This window comes from Cephus cinctus, unplaced genomic scaffold (assembly GCF_000341935.2).
Source record: "Cephus cinctus unplaced genomic scaffold, Ccin1 Ccin1_scaffold0299, whole genome shotgun sequence".
NCBI classification, from domain to species: Eukaryota; Metazoa; Arthropoda; class Insecta; order Hymenoptera; family Cephidae; genus Cephus; species Cephus cinctus.
In genome coordinates this window covers 94,713-118,605 of record NW_014333002.1, presented here as the reverse complement: position 1 = coordinate 118,605, position 23,893 = coordinate 94,713, and the positions used below count along the sequence as shown (strand labels likewise).

At 39.4% G+C, this 23,893-nt stretch overlaps 2 protein-coding genes across 12 annotated transcripts in view; one reads left to right on the top strand and one right to left on the bottom strand.

The window, feature by feature from the left end:
• Positions 1-545: 545 nt before the first annotated feature.
• LOC107266131 (PDZ and LIM domain protein 3) lies at positions 546-6,031 on the top strand. 2 transcript variants are annotated; one of them, XM_015736315.2, is made up of 2 exons: positions 546-913; positions 2,767-6,031. In XM_015736315.2, exons 1-2 carry the CDS (start codon positions 836-838, stop codon positions 2,965-2,967), a joined length of 279 nt encoding a protein of 92 aa, XP_015591801.1. In that variant the 5' UTR covers positions 546-835; the 3' UTR covers positions 2,968-6,031. The 2 variants fall into 2 exon arrangements, with proteins under 2 accessions (XP_015591801.1, XP_015591799.1); XM_015736313.2 differs by lacking the exon at positions 546-913 and adding an exon at positions 931-1,492.
• A 1,549-nt stretch (positions 6,032-7,580) lies between these two features.
• The window catches only part of LOC107266130 (dual 3',5'-cyclic-AMP and -GMP phosphodiesterase 11), a 73,367-nt gene continuing 57,054 nt past the window's right edge, over positions 7,581-23,893 (bottom strand). For 8 of the 10 annotated variants that reach the window (XM_015736311.2, XM_025083421.1, XM_025083423.1 and 5 more), the window contains 14 exons: positions 16,114-16,360; positions 15,334-15,706; positions 14,852-15,235; positions 13,087-13,335; positions 12,786-12,896; positions 12,537-12,631; positions 12,363-12,426; positions 12,029-12,264; positions 11,859-11,958; positions 11,480-11,737; positions 11,295-11,404; positions 10,807-11,212; positions 10,647-10,730; positions 7,581-10,564 (listed from right to left, as the gene is read on the bottom strand). In XM_015736311.2, coding sequence (XP_015591797.1) covers positions 10,385-10,564; positions 10,647-10,730; positions 10,807-11,212; positions 11,295-11,404; positions 11,480-11,737; positions 11,859-11,958; positions 12,029-12,264; positions 12,363-12,426; positions 12,537-12,631; positions 12,786-12,896; positions 13,087-13,335; positions 14,852-15,235; positions 15,334-15,706; positions 16,114-16,328 — 2,865 coding nt within the window. In that variant the 5' untranslated portion in view covers positions 16,329-16,360 and the 3' untranslated portion in view covers positions 7,581-10,384. Of the gene's footprint in view, positions 10,565-10,646; positions 10,731-10,806; positions 11,213-11,294; positions 11,405-11,479; positions 11,738-11,858; positions 11,959-12,028; positions 12,265-12,362; positions 12,427-12,536; positions 12,632-12,785; positions 12,897-13,086; positions 13,336-14,851; positions 15,236-15,333; positions 15,707-16,113; positions 16,361-16,710; positions 16,851-23,893 lie in introns of those variants that run through there. The other 2 variants (XM_015736310.2, XM_015736307.2) reach the window with 2 other exon arrangements.

The following is a 23,893-nucleotide window of genomic DNA, read 5'->3' as shown; positions in this document are numbered from 1 at the left end:
GCATATACGTATACAGAGTGTTCGTTATGAAACGCACTGTAGTAACATCGTTGCATTCCTTGTCAAATTCTATAAAATACGTGTATTTTAATTTTTTATTTCATATACCAAAATTTTGAGATAATGAAGGTTGAAGTTGCAGTAATGCGGCCAATCAGAACGCGTTTAAACGAAGCGTAGATGACGTCGCGAGCCAGCCCGCAAGACCTGCTTGCCCTAGGCCAATAACACTAAGAGTATCGTCGTAGTGTCCCTGTTTATCTGCATGTAATTGAGTAAGATACAAGAGACGATACTCTTAGTGTTATCGGCCTTGTGTAAGCAGGCCTTGCGGGCTGACTTGCGACGTCATCTACGCTCCGTTTAAACGCGTTCTGATTGGTCGCATTACTGCAACTTCAACCTTCATTATCTCAAAATTTTGGTATATGAAATAAAAAATTAAAATACACGTATTTTATAGAATTTGACAAGGAATGCAACGATGTTACTACAGTGCGTTTCATAACGAACACTCTGTATACGTATATGCACGTGTAATTTATTCTCCTGCCTCTTTGGCATCGAACAAAGCTTTGCCCCGACTCGAACCATTCTTCGAGCTTAACGACACGAAAGCTTATTAACTCCATTGCATCGGAAATAGCATGTTGCTCCAGTTGAACTGTTTGACTTTCCCCGAGAAATCTACTCTCATCTTCTTACTGCTGCTCTATAATTGTCCGTACTCTAGCGTCGAGATGCACGAAGCTTCGTGAGCTTTCGTCTTGAAGCTTCTCGAGTCGACTCCTCACACTGCTTTGTATATTTATGTACACAGCTTCTGCGATCCTCCATGCTGCAGGCTTCGATCAACGATCGAATAGATCTCAGTCAGTCGCCAGAAAGGCGCATAGAGTCGCAGTTGCCACTGGTTGGTTAAATAGAGAAATTTTATTTTTGAGATTAGTAACACCGGCAAAAAATTTTGTTCAATCAATTTTCCTATAGTGAATAAAACAAATGGAATAATGTGTGCTGGTGGTGATTCGAACTTTTTTTTTTTTAAGTGTCAAATTTACAATATATTTTATAAGATCAGAATATATTTTCGTTATTAAAAATATATTTGTCTAGTATATTAATATTTTTGCTATTCTTGGTTCGAGCTATGTTTAATTATATTTTCAGTGGCCTTAATTACGTTTAAAAGGTTCAAGTTTCCCGTGCTTCGTATAAATACCATTGAATATAACTTTTTATTTTACTTTCATAGAAAAATCTTCGAGAAACTTTATTGCATGGATATAAAGTTTTGCTTAGTACGATTATATTCAGGGAACAGAAAGTACGATAAATTTATCTTAGTATATGGGCAATATTTTCTCAGGTCGGTTAATAAGTTACTAACGCAATGGCGGTAGACATTAAATTGTCAAAGTTCGATAACACCCCATGGGGATTTCGTTTATCTGGCGGGCTGGATTTCACGCATCCTCTTACCGTTGTCAGGGTGAGTGACAGTTTTTTGGGAGAAATGATTCTAATCAGGCACAAATATTTGCCTTTCATGTTCTTCTAATGCTCTAATATATATATATCTAAAGCTAAGTTCCAGGAAATTGGTGGAAGGATTGAAATTTTTGTATATTCAACGCCCTGTTTCAAGACTGTAAAAAGCTACACGAAACCCACGTCTACACGCTGAGAAGCGATTACTAGAGCAATGGATAGTATTCGGTCTTTAGAAATTGTATTGTATCCAGATACTGACCATTATTCTACTAATCGCAATTATACATTCTGTTCCGTGTAGGCACCCGAAATTACAATGGGCTTAATTAATTTTCCGTTTGGTTAAATTATAACAGCTTAGAACTCCAAACTTTGTAACAAAGGTTGAATTTCTTTTTAACGTATTATCTGACCATTGTGAGTGCCGCTTTATGGTGAGATACCCAAAAACGTATTGTTATTCTATACGTATAATGTATAGACGTTCCCTCCCAATCAACCCTTTTACTCTGCCTTAATCCTCATTCCGAGTTACTCAAATACTATCCCCATCAAGGCAAGAAGTCCCATAGACTCCGGAACGGTCATAGCTATTCATTTCACTTCGATATTCTTATCACGAAATTCTCCTATCGGTATAGACCGAGTTCCGTTGATGCTTAATGAAGAATTAATTTAGACCCTGCTAAATCAAATACAAAATTCTAATATATCTACATAGATATGATACAATGAATATTTATTCGAATCTCTATAGATTATAAATTTTTATATCGACCCAAGGTCACGTGCCCATTCTCATCAGCAGTAGCCGAGCCACAAAATGCAAGAGAGAGACAAACAAATTTTTCAAGAAACACGCAACCAGCCCATTTCGTGAAAATATCGTGATAGCAGTACACTTTTATTTTTTCCTCTATTCTTTTTTCAACCTCTATTTTCCGTCCTCAGCACACTGTTGCCACACACCATCCGGAAGTAAATTTCCCGATAATACACGAAGCGTCCATGCTAGTCTCGTCCTCGTTTCCGTCAATACGAATCTTGCGGTTCACCCAGGCAGATATTGGATTTGAGATTTATTCGAATGGAAGTAAACTAGCTTTTTCATATCGAACAAGACATATAATTAAACTGAATTGTATTAAAATTTTATCTATCAATAACTATGGGTCAATCATCCTTAGTCAGTACCTAGTGACGAATTAATCGAAAAATTTTTTGAAAATTATTGAAAAATTATCGATTATATATTTTCGTTTTATCCACCAGGTGGCACGAGGAAGTTTGGCCGATGAAGCCGGTCTTCAACCAGGTGATGTTCTCATACGATTGAACGGACTTCCACTTCACGAGATGACGCATGCTCAGGCTCATGATAAACTGGTTAATGCTGGTAACAATTTCGTACTATCTGTCGTACGAAATCATCTGAATCATCATACAAATCATCCGATGGCTCATCGACAGTGATCAGTTGTCATAATCTTTGATATATTTAAAATTCTTCATACAAGTGTACAAGGTTGTTCAGGACTATTGTACGTTCTCAAAGTGTTTGCTGTACCATACAAATCAAATGGACGGGCCAACCCCAGTCGGCACAGTACTCCTGAATAACCCTATACAGTGTTATTCAACCCAAAAGTATCACTCGAAGGTAGCGCGCCTGTTTGATTGTTATGATAAAACCATATTCAGGCGGTCCGTTTTGACTGAATAACCCTTTACATACGCTTTGGATCGTTCCAATGAAAAATGCGAACGCATTCTGCTTCCGTGACTGTTTCTATATCTACATATGTACCGATATATCTATATACAAATATATGTAGATATACATTTGCAAGCTACATGAATTCGCCTGAAGTAACTATCTGGTATCGTGCCAGCCACCTGTTTCCTGACCATTGGTTTTCCCCTTTCCAATCTTTTATCTCCAAGCTAATATAATAATCTCTAAGTCTATTACTATCCTTGATATCATTCGCGATGCATAATTTGTACCAACCTTAACGTTAATACATCAATGTTTAATATAAAAGCCAAATTGAATGTTACCATGGCTAATATTTTTCAAAAAATGTATCTATTTTGTAATTTCCAAAAATTCTATAGATAGCCACGCTATCTGATTTGATAATTAAAATTGCGTATAAATATTCAGACTTTCAAACTACAGATAACATTTAAGAGGTACGGAGTATATTTAAATCCACATTACAATCCAGACACGCTCTTAAATCTATTATAGTATTTTCAATCAATCAATCCTTAGACTGCCGATTTAATATTTTTTATCACCTCCTATCCGAGAAACCAAATCATAAAACCGAACAACATCAATCTTCCAGATGATCGTGATTAATCCCAATGTATCTGGGCCAATTCGATGCGACTTAGCATGTAAGGTATAATACTGCATATAGAACATGGCATGTATTATATAATAAGTGGAACCAATCTTTATAATTGTGTGCGTATATATCATATAAAAAGTACATCATATATATATATATATCATGTACCGTATTAATAATAGTATAGTCCGTACCAGTAAATCAATGCCAATTGGCAGCCCGTAAAATCGACTAGCAAATTACTTCACGGCCGAATGCCATAACGTAACATGCAAGTTGCTACATAAATATTATGTCGTTGTCCCGATAATTCGATCGACCTACATACCTCTACGTACTTATATATAGTATACAGAATTTTGTCATGATTAACGGAAGGGTAAGGTGTTGTTGATAGATACCCTAGTGCCATAAGAACAAAGACAACAATATAGGGATAAAACCTTTACCACTATTCAGTTTTATAATATTTCCAAAATATTTCCTTGTACTAATTTTTTAATTATTTCCCTCAATCTCTCACAATGACGTAGTTGTGAAATTCAAAATGAAAATATACTCTTCTAATGTTTCCTTATAAAATACCTAGATCTCTCACAGTGGAGGAGGATGGAAAATCAGGATAAATCAGACCTTCTCCTATAAATTTCTTTAAATCATCTCATAGCGACGTTTGAAAAATAAGGAGAGCATTCAAAATACGCGCCGGCCGCCATCTTGGAACGCCAGCGCGCCAACCGAACAGTGACGTGCGCAGGCAGTTACGATCAAACACAAACTCAATCGAAACATCCTACTGGACATCGTCCGGATAGACTTGTATGATTGAACACAACGTTCGTTCAGGTTGCGTGTCTCACGAGTGCTCGCTTGACAATGATATTTCCTAAATTAAATAAAGGCGTGAAAGTGCGACAACAATCTTCAATGTTGATTACATGTAATGCTTCGTTCATCGTGCTAAACAGGAGATAAATACTATTCATTCTCTAGTGAAATATACGATAGGTAATGGTTTAAGTTTACTTCATAGCATGATAAAAAAATTTTTATTTATGATTTTTTAATAAACGATAAACGAAAAATAATTTATTCTTAATAAATGATCATGATGCAAATATGAAGAAAATTGGTAGTGTCAAGCTTTTCCAAATAAAACTTATCATGAGATCTGAGCCTTACGTGTTAAACAATGCCGGATGCGGAATTACAATTATTCAAATATGTTTGAATAATTATACACTCACACTTCTAACTTTCCGCGGTATGTTTGAATAATTCTAATTAAACGCCAGACACTGGCGATTGTTCAATCGTGATTTTAGTGTAGTTCAAGTAGTAGTTCAAGTGTGATTTTATTGTGACTTTAGCATCGCCATCCAAGATCATAAGAATTGCATTACCTTACTTTTCCCCCAAAATCAAACAATTTTTCTCTTAAACATTTTTTTCGACAATACATTGGTTTAGAGATATTTAACAAAAACGTTTTCAAACGAACACACGGTATATACAGAAGTATTGTAAAACGAAAAGAGTGTTTTTAAAACTTCATTTCGACAAAAACGCTTTTTACTTTCGAGATAAATAATTAAAATAATCTATTTTTTCCTATTAAGTTTTTATTCATTTTATTTATGGTATATCAATATTCAGTATCATTTCGTAAACTGGAATGAATCATAACACGGTGAATGATATGCAACACTGATTTTGAGTCCATTAATTTTGAAAGAGATTAGATCGTTTTTCAGAATTTACGATGTACCATATGCAAATAGTTTACACGCGGACGGTTGTTTGTATCGTGAGAAAGTTTCGTGACACTGTTCCTAACAAAGTCCCTTTGCACAGTTAACTTGTACATACAGTTGGAATTCTACATCCCTCTGTCTACAGTGTTAAGTTTCTTGTACATTGGTATCTGTGAAGGATGCTTATGTACGATTCTATGCAGAATTCTGTTAAATGTTTATACTATTATATTCATACATATACCGCCATTTTTTTTTGGATTTTGTATATACTTGTTGACATTCTTAATAATATTATTCAAAATATCCTTACGACTTATGTCGCAATTTATAAAATTGTCTTTTTTATTCCATCCCAGTATACCTGTGACCTCGCTGGGATATCCGCGACATTCGAAAAAGCTACACTTTATGGAGTCGCCATATCTGTAAGACGAAAAAAAAAAAAACGTAAGACTCGATTAGAATAAGCCCTTCGCAGAGGAATTTCAATTTATAACAATCCTGCAACGTCGGTGGGTTGTTTGAAAATTTATTTACATTGCGAAATTACAAAAAATTTACTATAAAAATAAAAGATGTGTAACGCCAAACCGGCAAATATAACGCACTGCAACTGCAATTAATATCAATTCTGCGATGTCTGTGAGATGTTTAAAATTCGATCGTACTGCGAATTACAAATCCCGTCGTTGAACTTATATCCGCTAGGTGGCAAAGCATAAAACAATCACCCTTCATTTTGAGTGTATCTCAAATGTATACAAGGTATCCCAGAATATAAAGATATGGAGTACACCATCAAGTAGACGACTAAAATCTGGAACAAAAAGTCGTAATCCATTTTTTACCGAGTTTTTCTCTTAAAGTTATAAGCAATTAAGGCTAGCCAATCAACGCACGGCTGCACCCGCTGAACATTCCCTTAGGGCTCATTCAGACAGAAAGCAGCGGATTTTTGGCCGCAAAACTACATTTTCTGCATTTTTATATTACGTAATCGTATGAAAGCATTAAGAAATAAGTTATTTACCTTAATTACGTATGTAGAGTCAAGTATACTACATTGAAAATAATAATACATAATTTTTCTTAAAACATGACTTCATCACTAAATAGATTCCAATGCTTGGACTGCGATTTTGGAAAGTTTATCAACATTCAACTTTCCGTAGTAACGACATACCAAAAAGATGATGGCAACCCTACTTCACGTCATAGTTCATGTTGGAAATAAATTTTGAAATCGCCATCAGACGAAATGTGTATAGCCCGTGGTATAGCCTCGTTGTATGTTACATGCATGTCTCCTTTGTTACAATTTAACATCACGACCAATCACAATATGCCTATGCGTACGTACGTTGAAGAGAGTCACCACTCTATTCTAAAGTTTCAAGCTGCTTGCTGCTCGCTTCTCGCTTCCCGCTGCTTTCGGTCTGAATGAGCCCTTACTCCCCACTTTCCGCGTTCTGGAATATTCAGTGGATACGCATGCGCGTTGATTGCCTAGCTTCAATTGTTTATAACTCTAAGAGAAGAATTTGGTACAAAAAATAGTTCAGGACTTTTCGTTTAAGATTTTCCTCTTCTACCTGATGGTCTACTCCATAACTTTTTATTCTGGGGCACCCTGTATATGAGTAATACTTTTAAACAACACGCTTCATTAAAAACGTATTGGCTTAACGTACCAGCTACATCAAGCTTTTTCGAATATCTTGAGTCCAATTACTCAAAGCCTAAAGTCACAGGCAGTAACATGAAACAAACTGATGATGTTTAGGATCTATAAACAGTATGACAAATGCAATGCTTACTTTTTCTGAATATTGCACTGCAACTTGGCGGTTCTTCTGCGATTGACCTGTATTCGTGGGGATACTTTCCTATATGAGAAACAAAATGGATATTTTAGATGAGTGACAAGGAGATCGTACATGACGGAGGTTAATAACGAACTCTGAGAGAATATCACATAATTTAGTCTCGCTTTAATATATTAGATATTGTTCATATAATAATATAACTCTCGGTGCTATAGTTAATTTTAACAATAAATCAGCGTACGTTATCTCGATTAATAATTTACAAGAAAAAAAGAAAGGAGTTCGGGAGCTGTACAGAGAACAAAAAAGACTGACGCTATTACTCTGTCATTGTTATAATTACCACCTGATCGGGCATGGCTATCAGTTTGAATGGTTATTTATAATAGCAATAATATGTGTATATGTGTTTATATATACATATGTAAAAAAAAAACAGAATCAAGACGTTTTAACAGTAAAGGAACATAGAAGACACGAACTATATAATAAGTAACGAGCACACGACACTTTGTGTACGCGCATGCGCACTGCGAAACTTATCGCATTTAATTATCCCACATTCCCAATTTACCCGATGAAATTCGGGCAATCATTTGCTCCTTGATCGCTCCATTATTTATTTATTTATCTGTTTAATGACGAACCGATGGAAACGTCATATTCACCATCTACGACGAGTTAACAAAAAAAAATAAAAAATAAATAAAATAGAAAGAGTAAAGTCACTTTGTGCGATATGTCCCTCTCCCTTTAATTATCTCCCATTTTATCAAACTTCGATCCTCAACCCTTGACAAACCTAAATACATTTATAACCCTAATGTTCTGGGTTGCGATAAATACACATATGTACCTCTATATATAACGTGCGAATGGGATGTGTGTATGACTGTTTGAGGGGAAAGAAATGAAGGAAAAAAGAAAATTTGTTTGAATAATATTAAAAATCATTTCTACAAAACACTGAATGAGGGGATGTAGAAAGGGAGTTGTTGGACGAAAAAATAGGGACGGAACAAGATAGAAAATAAACATTTGCGGATTAGGGGTAAAAAGAATATGAAGGTGCAATTCGCTATGGCGCATGCACGTGTCTGTCCTTAATCGCCTAACGAATTAGCACGCGTTATACATATATATATATATATTGACAGTGGGTACTAGATTTGTGTCACTCTGTGTGTCGTGTGTGTCAGTGAACCCGGGAGAAAAAACATGGCCGTCGACATTTCGACGCTACAATCCGATATAAATATACACTTTGGTATACGAATACATTACCTAATTACATATATCGTATAGTTAAAAATAAACATCTTTGCGCGTACGTCTTAGCTGTGCCCGTAAAACACCTGTTTAATTGTATATCGATAGAGAACGATCCCTCTTACGGCATGATTAATATTCAGCATCGTCCCACACTCTGATTATTGGTTCCTTTAATCGTCGTCATTAGAAAATTCTTTTTTTTTCCTTTTTAATAAATTTCTTGCTTCCATTATTCTTCATTATTCTCATCGTCTTTATCATTGACGTATCAAGTTTATAAGATTTTTAAATTCGTACAGTTATCGCGTCCAACGGTTTGCTGCAGGGGCATACAATACAATCAGGTACAAAAGTAGCATTTCGGAGTGGGGATGCTTTTGTTTAGTTTTGTATAGTTTTGTTTTTCTCTTAATATGGAAATACGTGAAACATTAATATTCTTTGACGTTATCCCAAAAGTATAACGTCACGTTATTACTTGATAATAAATATCCTGGTACCAGAAGTTCTTCGGTTCTTAGGTTATGAATTACACAGTGTTCGTGTAATTTAAAGTCCTAATGATTTTTGACATTCGACGTGATTTAAAATGAAAGTCAATTTTTCGAAAAGTTTGAAACATGCGAATTTTCATTCTTATCTTCCGTCTCTCTTAATACGTAGGGTTGCAAGAAAACCGTTGGAGATCGCCCATATTCCCTTAAGACTAATGATGCACGTCGTTACTTTTAATTACGCTATCGTTAAAACCTTATCGATAAAAAGTCATTTAATAAATATAAATCGGTGCCCGATCGTAGAATTGCAATAATAATTACATACTAAACAGAGCACCGTGTCAGAGAGAGCTTCTATTCTTAATCATCATCATCTTCGTAAAATTCTTCTTTTTTTTATAATATATATATATATATAATTTTTTAATCTTTTTTCCCATGTATCTCTAATTTTGCATCTCATCTTCATCATGATATCACGAACGCATGCTACATACGCCACGTGTCTTCCAAATAATTTCTCGCATTACCAAACAATCACAGTGATGGCCAACACTACTTGACTGATGAGAGTGAGGGCTTTAATAGCAGTTCTTATAATTTCTTAAAATCCTCTCTTCTAAAAATCTCCCAGTAAAATCGTAAGAGATCTTACCACATTATTTTTAGTGCTATTTTAAGAATTTGGTTGAAATCACGCAACACGTCCGTATCTGCTTGACCATACTTCTATACGTGGTCAATAGGCAATGGCGGATAGTACAGTCCAGTCCGGACACAAGTGCACACTTGGAAACTTATTAAATAAGATACTTAAGTCTGGTGATGATTGGCTAAACCGTTAAATTATAAGGTATCATAGCCCTTTTTGAATACTATCTATCACAGTGCATCGCAATGGACGCACTGACTTTCGAGTCTTTGTGTCGTCAATTTATTCCCATGGACATCGTGACGCCTCGTCCTCTCTTTCACTATGTGTTTCAAACCCTATACGCAACGAGAGACTCCGCAAACTGATCCACCAAGCCGTCTCCCATAAAGAAAATACAATGTGCAGGTTAAAGAGTCACCAGGATTTTGGTCTAAAATATAAAGACGTAAAGTCATTAAGAAATTGACCATAGTATGACTCTCATAAATCGTACGCGTCCTCTTTATAGGATTTTCGGTAACTACTATTGGTCCGCCTGTTCACTGGCTTCCTCGTTATCCGATCCCGCTTCTGACGACCTGTCGTGATTCGTGCAGTTCTCTGTAGTACCTTCTTGTGCTTCTGCGATCGCCAGCCAGTGTTCCTTGTTCATTATTACACCCTGTACCAGAGGCTCGAGCTTGTCGGAGAGAATGGCAAAAGCCTGAATTGCAAGACACAAATCGAGTGTTATGATTTTTTCATAGATGTAGAAATACATTAAACATTACAATCTTTTGACTCACCTCGTATATGGGAAGGCAAATGGAATCAATGAAACCGACCTGCATCATTGGTAACTGATCCTCCTTCTCTCTGTTCATTATATCCTGAAGGATTAAACAATTTTTGTAGTTCTTGCAGACAAGCTAGTAATGGATACGAAGGTTCAGATAAGGTACTAACGATTGGCGTTATATTGAGAGTCCGCCTTTCGATGTCGCCCTGCTCAAAGAATTCACTGCTAACCAGCTCGGCGACACGTTTCTCCACCTCCCAGGGCTTTGTGATAGCCGCCAGGTCGCAAACTGTCATTAGCATACCACGAAGAAGATCACGATGATCGCTGTACGCCCAATTGTAACTTCCTGCACGTGCTAAGGACAGAAAGGCACCGCGCTTCCGGAAGTAAACGGCTAGGTCGGTAGAGAGGATAGCTTCCTCCAGGACTTTAACCACCCGGGAGTATTCCTCTGGCGAGAGATTCGAAAGGATCTGATTACCCTGGCTACTTAGAATCATTAAGCACTGATCAAAGTGATGATGTTCCATTGTAGAAGTGGAATAAAGTTGTGCCAAAGGTGACGAGGCTCTGTAAAAATTGCAAAAGGAAGTTAGAAATGACCGATGAAACTTACGTTAAGTGCTAAGTCAAAAAATAGATAATGACTCACTTTATTTGAAAGGAATTATTTGTACCACGATGATCCAAATCGTGACAGAGACAGGCGATCATCAGTGCCAGACATTCTATCTCGCCGAAGATCTTCCACCATTGAGTGGCCTTGAAAGACATTAATAATAAAACTAAATTGAATTTGCCAGATTACCAAATGATTAAAAGACTTGAAATACTCACGGTCAAAATGGCGAACATCATCTGACCTACATTAAATGCGTGTCGCCAATTGTGGTAGGTGACGTTACGGTAATTCTTCTTGACGCTGAGTAACCATCGACACAGGACATCGTAGTCGATATGGAAACGCTCGACAAAGTCAAGATCCAGGAACATACGTAAACAGGCGGTAAGGGTTTCGTCATCCTCCATATGGATGTCGTCAAACTTGAAGTCATGTAGCTGAAAGTGGGCACTGGACGGCACCCTTAAGCCCTGCTAGGACGTACACAACGGAAGCGACGATTACCATTAAAATTCAACGAACTGTATTGTTATTTATAATCACACCAAAAATATAGGCACTTTTATTACGCGATAAAAAAATCGAAAAATTTACCCTCAATCTTTGAGCATCCTCGAGAGAGGCGGACGCGTGGTAACTTAGTACTTCCAAAGTAACGCTTTGCTTAGCCATAGCAATCACAGCCTTCTCGTACCTGTAATGTGACCGTTGTAAGAATAAAAAGGATTAGAAAGACCATCATTGGACTACTCTCAATAACTCACATATGCGTATTATGAATGCCCATGCCGCAGAATATAGCAAAGGCCTCCACGAAATTTTCGTCGTTCTTCGTGAACGCGAGGTCGTTGAACTTATTGACCAGTTGAATGACCCCGATGATCTGACCTGAAGAATTCTTAATGGGCATACAGAGGATCGTCCTGTGACGGAAACCTGTCCCATCATCGACGGATGCATCGAATCTCGGATCGTCGTAGGCATTGGGGATATTGACCGTCTATGAGAATAATGAATAAATTTAATAATTCTTATTAACATTTCTAATTAAATCAACTCTTGATTTTTTAATCGTGAACAATTCACCCATATACTTACCTCACCCGTTGTAGCCACATAACCGGTGATTCCAACATTAATAGGAAATCTGCTCTCGAACGGACTGAAATACAAAGCCAATCCATTGTGTTAATTATCAGTGTCGTAATTAATTAAATCGTTCAAGACCGAACATTAATAAAAATACAGTTGGCAATTACAAACTTTATTCACCTAGTGCGGGAATCCGTGTCTTCGGCGAGGTCATTCGCCTCGAAATCAAAGACGCGCGAAAAACTTCCCTTGGATGCTTTGTGAACCAGCAATACCTTTAATCAAGTAAATCATCAGTATTACTGCAGTACAGTATCAGTAGTACGAAAAAAGCTCTAAGCAACATATATGTATATATGGCAATACATATAGTTTCAATAGCAGAGTAGCAACAGAGTACAACTCCAAATAAATATTTGATCCAATTACCTGAACACGTTGACACTGAATGAGAGACTGAGTATGAGTAAGGATTCTGAGTACCATGTGCTCAATAGTACTTTGCTCCTCGAAGATCATCCTGGCCAGATCCAATAAAACCTACAATCAAAAGAAAAGAAGTAAATTAAATAAATAAAGTCTAACTATATTAACGTATAAAAGAGAGCCACAAAAAAATCTAAAATCCTCTTAGGTAGCTGATCAAATTGATACTCCTCCACAGCAGACATACATTTTATAAGATTTAATAGTCATTGTGTTTCTATAGTTATAATTAATGAAGATTTACCTGATTTCTCTTCACTTCCAATTGACTCTTCTCATACAGTTGAGCATTTCTCAGTCCTATACCGCAGAACTGGAGGTACCCAGCGAAGATCTTCTCGTCTTGAGCCGTGAATTGAGCTTCACCCCCTAATTTATTGATGACCTGAGCAACCCCAACGACGTCACCACTGCAATCCTTTATGGGCATGCAAAGAAGAGCTCTGGTTCTATATCCGGTCAGAGCGTCGATTTGCCTATTGAATCTGGCATCCTGAAATAATAAATAAGCATAGCTATTTGAATATTTTGAAAATTATCGATAAATTATTTATGGCTAGATGGAATACATTACAAAGTGAATGAGACAAATAAATAGAAATAAATCTCGATTTTAGAGTAAAAGCTTGCCGAATTTAAACTCGTTCTTAAACCCTGTGTTAAATCCAGACGGATGTAGTCAGCTGATAGAGAAGAGAATTGAAAATGGTCCTAAGAGTTCCGATTGTTCCGCAAGATCCCTGATAAATAATTTGTCTTCGGAAGATTGAATGAAAACTTAAACTACACTTGGAAGTTCCTCGCTGTATAATCCTTTGACGGATATTGAGAAACGTAAAAGCTCTGAATGTCACGCATAATAAGAGATGATTCTTGGGTTTGAGGGTTGACGCTTTGTCTGAGAAATAGCCGAGAAAACAGATAGAAGCGGTTTGTTGGGACTGTACATTTAATTACGCGACGACTATTCAGAGAGGCTTCCGAAGGAGTGTAAAATTTTAGTGACTAAAGCTTAAGAATTCGGAGACCCTACCTACGGGGACGAACACGTTCTCAATTACTTGAACATTACCCTCAGGACGATAGATGTTTGAAGTTCTAATTTCGGAATGTCTACCATCGACGTTTTTTTTTTTTTTTTAAATTCATAGAGTGCTTTGCAAAGAGTATATTATTCACTCGGAAGTTTCAGAGTGAATAAAAAATCTTTCTACAAAGAGGGTTATAAAATATAATACATTACAACGACAAATAAAAACTGGAATAAGAAATCTTTAAAACATTTTCACGAGACACTAAAATATAGAACAGTCTGGATAACCGCATCCGGTTTAAAAGATCGAATATAACCCAGATTTTTGATAACAATTACAATCAATTATTTTCAATGGTCGACTTCCAATTACGTTCAATGATAGATAATGAAAAATATGTCAGACGGCAGAGAATTCCATGATGTCTGCATGCAGAGCAGTCCAAATCAAAAGTAACGATCAAATCATAAAATGTTTATAAATAGGACAATACCGTTTATCTTAGTCATGTTATAACTTAGTAAATTTCCAAGCGCTTCGAGAGACATTAGAGATCACTTTCTACGTTACACAAAGCGCAAATTCAATAGGATTTCACATGAGTGCAATATGACTAACACACAGACCACAGAAAATCATGCCTTCTGTCCTTCTTCTGCAAGTTTAATCGATACCATTAAAAGGTCCTCGTACTCTCTCCCTGACTTCCTGGAGAGAGTAGAGAATCCCCAGTGATAGGAGTGTCAGTCATAACCCAGCAAAGGTCATCCTGACATTAGATTCATTGAAAGATGCAGATGGTTATCAGAGAATGCGAACAACAAGAATGCGTAGCATTCTATGATTCATATATTTAGAATGACATGAACATAGTATATAAAGTACAATGACACTGAAAGTGTCAATGACAATGAATCTACTTGGTTAACAATTAAGGTCGAGGTTACTACTAGTGTCATAGTAAGGCTATCTTGCCTTGTACGCATCCGGTATGTTGACGGGTTCCCCACTCTCAGCAACATAGCCGACTATCCCAGTGCCCCATGGAATTTTGATCTCCTCCTTCTTCTCCATCTCGAGTAAGGTCGACCTCGAGCAGACGTCAAAGAGCTTTGACACGAGACACCTGCTCCTCGAGTTGGAGTAATTATTCTGATATCTTATACTCGACGTGGGACTGCTACTTCCATTTCCGGAACTGTCTTCCACGTGGTTGTGCGAAGATGGCATACAGCCGCCACCGCGTTCACCCTGGACCAGGAACAAGGAACCTCTGTCCGCGTGAAGGAGGGTGCTGACGTTCTGCAGAATCTTATGGCAGAGGGACCTGACGTCCAGCTCGTTGCAGATATCCTTTACCTGAATAAGATTTTTTATTTATAAATTTTTTTTTTCCCCTCAGCCACATAATTAACAACGATGGCCAGCAGTTCTTTCATCCGATTAAAAAGAATTACCAATTCAAATATCAGATCCTTCTCGTCCAGATGCCTGAGCTCGTGTCTGGATCTTCTCTGAGGACGTCCAGCATTACCTGCACCTACTTGTTGTCCTCCAGGTTGTCCCGAATCGCCAGGACATACGCTGAGGAAGGTCGGCGTACCGTCGATGGTGTTTACGATTGGTTTAAGGAGACCACCACGTTCGAATTCATGTGCTGATATCTTTCGAACTGGAGTTGTGGCACCTGAACCACCGGAACCTCCTCTGCCCGAGGACGACGTACCTCCCGCATGGGTTGGACTTGCCAGTTCCAAGCAGCTTCCGGTGGATGAGGTTGGTGTCGCGTGAGATACCAACCACATGTCCACAGTTTGTCTCGTGACTTTCCTAATAAGAAAATATAATACCGTTGTATTACTCGAATCCATAATAATTTGTCAGTTTCTAATAGGCTTTTAATTACTACGAATAATTCTCAACGTCAAATGGATTATTATCGCTTGAAATTCCCATTGCTATTCAAAGTATCCTTGGCAATTCAGATACGTCCACCAAGCTCCATAACGAGAACAACCTTTTGAATTATTACCATTAATTATTGCTATTAGCTGAATGGGGATGTTAGCTGACAGATCTTAATATAAATGAGCTCTTCAGCTATTCGATTACCAAGACCAATTAAATATAATCAAGGAAATGAGTCTATCGAATAATACTGTTGCCAATACTGAAAACGCTCTCCTAACCCAACGACAATACATTTAATCAGCAGCAACGCGTGGCATTTAATTTACCTGAGAAAGTAATCGTTAACAAAGTCAGGATGCTCGTCCAGCCAGGCCTCCATCCTTGCATACTCCGGATCGTAAACCGCCGAAGTAGATGAATAATAACCACCAGATTTGGCATCCTGTGACTGCTGTAACGTCATCTGACCAGCCATCACACCCTGGACGCTCTGCACTCCTTGCACACCCTGCACACACGGAGCTGCCGTCTCCGCCGTCATCCTCGGCTCCTCGATGCTCCGCAAATGCAGGCCTGTAAAAATTAAAAAAAAAAATCTAGTAAAACAGTGCAAGATAAACGCACAAACTGCACCAGACCCTGAGGGGTAAATACGACGGTCCAAAAGGAAGGTGTTCATCCCCTGAGGCCAGGGCAGAACTTTGAAAGGATTCGCTAGAAACGCAAGAACTGCCAAGTCGCAAGCTTAATACGCTTCTTTTTGTGCAGCTAGAAGACGGCTCTTGACCTTCCTAAAGAATCCTGAAACGCACCAGGTCCCAGTGACACAATAGGAATAATTTATCTAGGATACAAACTCGACCAACTCTCTAAAGGCTTTTACAGTTTTATTAATCCATATTGATAGGACGTATATCACTGGCCTTTCTCTCGGGGATGCTTCACGTTCCAGTTTCCGGAGGAAAAGCGTCCAGGATCGCCGAGGTGACGGGGCCGATCGTAACTCTTCATTCTTCGGCGTTGCGACAGACCGGGCAAAAAGACTCGAAGTTAACAGTAAGGACGATATCACGTCTCAGTATGAAAACCTGATACGTTGGACCAGACTTTATCCGATTTTCATTTATCACACTATCGGCACTGGTACCAACAAGAAAACTCCATTTGCTACAATGAAATCGATCAGCTGATCGATTGACCTTTGAGCTTGATGAATGGTAATCAACGCAGTCGTTGGTGTCCATAAATAATTGAATTTCCAGTTAATCAAATCAACATCGCTCGTAGAACTCTAGCTACACCATAATGGATTCCTCCTGCGGTGCATTAATGTTAATGCACCTTTTAATGCACGCGTACGCGCACTAAACCAAATACTAAAAGTGCAGCATTAGATGCCGCAGCGGGTTGGTACAGTAGCAAAAAGCAGGACAACTCTCGTATGCAGAGTGACGCGTAACACTGCACGACAGGTTTAATTAAATTTCTTTTTCCAGCGAGTCCCGTCCAATTAATTAAACACGAGCTATTCGGATCCTTGAAAATGCACTGACATGCGTCACGTGACACTTGCGCATACGTCACGACTATTGCGAATGCATAAAAGTGCACGTGTTACGTTTGTTGCGCAATCGAATAAGACAGAAGATTCCGGACGAATTTTTCCCTCTGCCACTCCTGCTCGTGAATAAAGGCGAATTTTAATGATTCCGTAATTTAATTAATTTTTTTCAACTGCTCCAATTAAATCCACGATATGTTAATTACACTGTCAAAGCACGACGAGCACCCGTCACGAAGCCCGATCCCTCACCCAACATACTGAAGAGGCTCTATCGGACTTCGTCTACGGATAACCGTACGTACGACGGTACAGAGTTTCCCTGCACGCGTCCCTTTCGAACTTCCGGTTCATCGAGCCGGAAGTTCATCGTTGGGAGGCCGAGATGATTCACGGTAAGCTTTCGCAGCCTCCTCGTCAGCGACGGAGGTGGTCAACGGTAAACGCGGACATCGGATATCCTTGGTTTTATAATAATGCAGCTTTTTTTTTGAATTTTATAAAAAAATTCCAGAAAAATACGTATTATTATTTTACAGAGGTGCCTGCTCGACTGACTGTAGTAATTATTGTCAGAAGCTGCCACCCCTACCGAGTTACAAATAACTTGAGACAAAGGGTTTCCTGTTTCTTAATAAGAGAATTCTGGGTTGAAAGAGGTGCCGGTGAGACAAGGGTCGGCACGAGGACGATCATTCATTTCCGAAGATAATGGCGCAACTTTCCCGTCAATTTATAGCCGAATTTTATGTCCCACTTGACGTCCGTTATAGCCCGCGAAAGAATTGAACATTCCGCACGCATGCGCAAATCCTTTATTGTGTCGTATTAGAATTTTATTACAATACCCCACGTACCGATCATTAATGGTAAATGCGACATTGACTCTATCTATATACGATGAAAACAGTAATTAGTAAAACGACGTTCGTGCAATTACTCGAAATTGCGAGGAAGTTACGTAGCAAACAACCTCCTCCCACAGGAATTCCATCGTATCTCGCGTGACCTATAACCACCATATACATATTCATACCCACATACGCGCGAAAGCACGTTACCGTGCGCCTAGGCCGATTTCAATGTATCCTGAAGCAACTGTACTGGATTATTCGTAATTAGAGACGGATTAATTCTATACAAATTTTCATAATTCCATATACCTTTACGACATGTGCTACACGTATATTCATATGCCAATACCTATATACAGCACGGTGCTCCCAGATTGAATCGGCCGTTGTCCCAGATCCTGTGGGGCAAATTAACTAAACCCAGGGACACTGCCACAGTGAAACAGAATTTCCACACGGCCAAAGAGCGGGCATTGGAAATTCGAAAAAGGCCAGCGAATGTAAACAAAACTCGTATTCGTATTAGTGCAAGAGTAAAAGAAGATCGAGCATACAAGTGCGGTAGGTCAATTATAATAAAATAGCTACTTCGCAGGACTTCAAAACAGAAGACGAGCACGTACGCGCGTCTGTATAGAAATTAAAATACAGTAAGGGGGCCAACCGTGTAAATTGTTCACGGGACGCATTAAGTTTACCGCGTACGTGCGCGCACTGTACGACCATTAGTAATTCATGTAAAGACGCAATCGGCATTCAGCTCACAAACCAAGTCCATTAAAATTGCAGCGTGTGCAAACGAAACGACTAGGTGAAGCACCCTGGCCATCGGATTCGCCTACCCACGTACTTAACCCTTGCGATATACATAGGCGTACGTATGAAGATACACATACATACTCCACGCTAAAGTTCACAATAGATACGGACTTCTAAGAATGACAAGAATTATTGCCAGTATATATACCGTGCTAGGATCCTTTTCATAAAGATGGAGTTCCCATTATGGAATTGATCCCCTTTGCGAGTAATTCCGCGTAAACGTAAAAGTACCAAAGTACAGAAACCCAAGAGATGTATATATATATATATATTTTTACCAAGATCAAAATATATTTCCCTCCTTCACGTATTGCGAGCGACGGGCAAGTAAAACCTCGTATTAATAACAATCCTTATCTCCCGTATAGCCCACATAGAATCCAAGGAGAACAAATACGGACGTTTCGATCATGAGATGCAATCGTGACAAAGGGAAATCGGGAATCGCAGCCTGACGTTAAATGAGCGAGCACCGCTCATCCGTGAAGCAGACGGAGGATTTTAATGGTAACGAATTAGCATGGAGCTTTTTGCCGGACTCCGTCAGCCAGATAGGAAATTTACCGGTATATTCATGTCGTGTTTTTCCACGGGTTCAGCATTGAATGAATACCCGTGGCAATGGAGCATTTTGCATATTACGTGTAGCGAGGGGAAGGGAGCGAGAGAAAGTGAGAGAGAGAGAGAGAGAGAGAGAGAGAGAGAAAAAATATACCAGTAACAAAATAGGATGGAACACGAGAGAAATCGGGTAAATATTTAAAACGAAAAAAAAAAGGGCTATACTCTACCCATCCCAGAAGCAGTCAATTTCTTTTTATACCAAATACCCATTGTCTCGTTCTCTCTCGCTCGCTCGTAATCCCCCGCGGATTGTCCGTCAAAAAAGCTAAGAGCCGTTCACAAAAACATTGAGTGTCCCGAGCGACACTTGGCGCCCATCCAGAAAACCCACCCAGAATCCTCATTGAAAATCCACTTATCCTAGCAAAAGGTGGATCCTGTACTTTTCCCACAATTTTTTCTTTCCGTCTCTCTCCCTCTCGCGCGTTACAAAATTCTTTACACGATCGACCGTACCCACGCAATGCGCCAGAAGAATTCACTTGGACGGAAAGGAAACGAATAAAAAGTGAACGACAATCAAACGCAAGGCTTCGTTCTGATCTTGAACGTTATGGATATGGACACGTATACGCGTATTATCTAGAACTGTTCACATATGCAAACATGATTATTCCCCTACGCGAGTATTATACACTGTATCATGCATGCGTGTGGCCGTCAACGGATATTGCACATCAAAGGAAAACCACATAACGTCACCCGTACCGACCGCAACGTCGTCGCTGAGCTCCCTTATACATAGGAATGGAGATAGACGAATTACGTTACGTTAGAATCATTTAGGCATCTACATGGGCAGATATATATATATATATATGTTCATGCACATATGACGACAAGTACGGTCGGACAGATAAAGATATAGTCACGTGGGTATATAGATACTTGCAGCCATACCAGACTTATTGTCAGTACAGTAAAAAGACGGTGCGCAGTAGACATTGGATTTATGTATCATTTAATTGATTAAATGAGGTATCACGACTTCCTATAATAACAACGACGTCCTTAATGATATCATTAGAGTAACGTAGTCATTTAGAATGGTTATATTGTTCCTCCTGGTCTCGTGAATAAACGATTAGAGATTTGCGATTGGAAAAATTTTTGATATCGAGGAGGACGACAGGTAATCCGCGAGACATCTGATTGATATCCAATCAAATCAGCGTCGGGTTTAATACATAATATATGTGATTTATCTCGTCGCGCCTCATTAAAAAAGTTTAATGATATCCGCGACACGTGGAGTAATGCATTTATCGTTAGCTGCGATACTGTTGGTAACATTTCCTGTACTGATGTGTTGTGTGGTATCTAAGGATATTATTATTCTTATTATTTACCGACTATCAGAAATTGCTAATCGCACTGGTTTCGCGTTGGCTTCGAGTTTTCGATGAATGAAATGAATCATCCCGAATCTTGTAAGATGCAAAGCCGATTCTAAGAATGCCGCCTGAGACGGACGTATTTAGATCTTGTGTTCGTGTGAATTCATAAAATTGATTCATACGCTGTACAAAAGGAGGAAATTGTATGGACGGGTTAAACGAACCGACGGGAATTTTCTAAATCCGAAAAAGAAAGCCCTGTAGAGACTGGGCCCCTCCGGTGGCCCGAAGTAATCAACATTTATATCTGAATACATCAGACCGGAAGTGCCGCAGTTGCTTTGAGCTGTCAAAAGCAAAAACAAAAGAAAACTCGCGCATGGTAAAACGCAATGGTGAACCACTGACGTCGCACAAGGAAATTGGCGATGGTCGACCGGTACACAAAGCAAGTTAACCGGCTTATCGGATGAACTAAACGCGATGCTACAAATTTTTATGTCTTTCAAGTACCTATGCTTTCTGTGTCGATCAGCCAACATAATTGAACCGCGTCCGTAATTACGAACTACAAAGCCTAATAAAATCTCTTAAAAAAAAAAAAAGGTCAAAGCCGATAAATATGAAAGCTAAATCCAAAAGAGGCAGTAAGAACGTGCACTAAGAAGGAAGTGAGGGCATAGTTGTGCAACAGGTGAAAAAAAAAAAAAAGAAAAGCTACCGAGACACCTATTATTTATTTTGATTCGGGCGCCAGAGGAGAGTTCGACTGAATGACTGGATGACTGACTAGAAGTCTGAGCCAAGTCCGTGTTAGTGGTAGCGTTTAACAGGAGCGACAGTATCGCCAGTGGCAGCAACGAGTGGTACCAAGATCAGCAGCGAGTAGAAATGCTGTATTCGAATGTAGGTGAAGCGGAGTGAGGAGCAAGTGAAGTGAAGGAATGAAGTGGAGAAGAAAGAGCAGACAAGAGCGAGCAACCGGCCTTCACTCGCCTCGGCCTGGTGGCGCCAAGCTGACCTATCTGTTCCTCCAGGCTGGTATAGCCAGGGCGTACCGATGTGGCCACACGAATACTCGGTATCTGTAATAGTGACGGTATACGTCGCGGCATCTATCGAGACGCCACATAGAAGGAATCTATTTGTGTCGGCGTCGGTCCTACCCGGGTCCTCGGGAATCTCGCTTTCACGTAAGACATCAGCTGCCAGCCGATCTCCGACTTTAGTCGGCACTGCGTCCTATAGGATATAAAGTTTTATAGGAAGTCGGTAACGCGTGAGGACGACGAGGTTAACCTGGCCCTATATTGGCTGAGACAGTCGGCATGTATGACGTAATAAAAGTATATACACAGGCTCGAAGCCCGTAAGGAATAACTGCTAACAGATTTATCGATGGGTCCTGTACGAGCTGTTACCTTGCGTTTGCTGTGGGACCTTGGGACCCTTGAAATTTTGCGACTCCGACAACCAAAACCGGTCAGCTACTCTCTGGGTCCGACTGCAGTCTGGTCCTGCACTTCGTGTCAAGTTCATTGCTGATGCTTACGGGACCGTGTGGGTTCCTTTCCTCCTGTTCGTTCTCTTTCTCTCAAATACGTCAAAGACTCTTTGTACGTCAGCAGCCATCAGCAGCCCAGCTGGACGCAGAGTTCTAATCGGCAAAGCTAACAGTCCCTGCGGGGGGTCTAAATAGTACGTCGTATGTTGTTTTTATTTTTTTTTGTTTTTCTTATTATTGCTATCCCATTAATTCGCGTAGCTCCGATAGGAGTCACATCGCTGTCTATACGCGGTCTTTACCCGAGATGTAATGAAAGATTGATAAAAGATTGATAATAATATATCCACCATATAAATCCTAAACGATAATCGTTATCGCGATACTCCCAGATAAATTCATTATAGCCTCGACTACGAATTTACACTTCAAAACGTTACACAGTCTACGCCACTGACTACGCAGCAGATGACATCCGAGGATGATTAGTACCTACCACTTCAACAGACCATGACACCTTCCTAATCAGTCCACCCCGTGTACATCTAACATTAACTTGTCTCGGCAGATAACTTTACGTAGAAAATATATTGCGAAATATCTTTTACTTTCATTCCAAACGAATTACTGCCCCTAACTAAGTAAATAATCAAATACGCTTTGCTTCGTGATCAATATTTTGTTCATGCGGCAAAGACCAAAATCGAGGATACGCTTTGTAAATTAATTAGCAGCAAGGATACAAGCAAACCTAGAGGGGAAGAACAAAGCGGTCCAGATGTCTTTGGAGAACGATCATCTGTAAACAGGAGTCTGGGTACAGTCTGTTTATGCTAGTCGGGGAGTTATCGCCTCGAGACACCGGTGACCCATAACGACATCAACACGAGGTTGCGGAAACGCGTCGGCGTCTCCGCGAACGCATCAATCGAATTTTCATTCACCCATAGTTCGCACTATTGGTGGTTTAGTGGATGGAGAAGGTTCCTGGAAAGGTTGCGGCTTCTCGCTGAACTTCGACACGGGGTCGAAAGGCCGGAATGCAAAATTGATAGAATATAGTATACTCGATACCACGGAAACATATATATACATATATATTAAACCAAGGCAGATTGGTACCAGCTCGTATAGGAAATGGAGCGCAAAGTCAAGTGAAGCATCGCAATGTAATTCTTATCGATTACGTTATATCTAGGTAATAAGTCGAACGAAGAAAAAAAACTACGAATTTTTGAATCGGCAAGTATCACGATAAATTTCATTTTTTTTTTTCACTCCTGCAAACAACTATACTCTTGTCAAGAGTTCACGGTTCGGCCTGAACTCTCGTCACTGCCCTGGTAATCTGTTTTTCCCTCCAGCCCCCCCCCCCCCCCCCCCCCCCCCCCCCCCCCCCCCCCC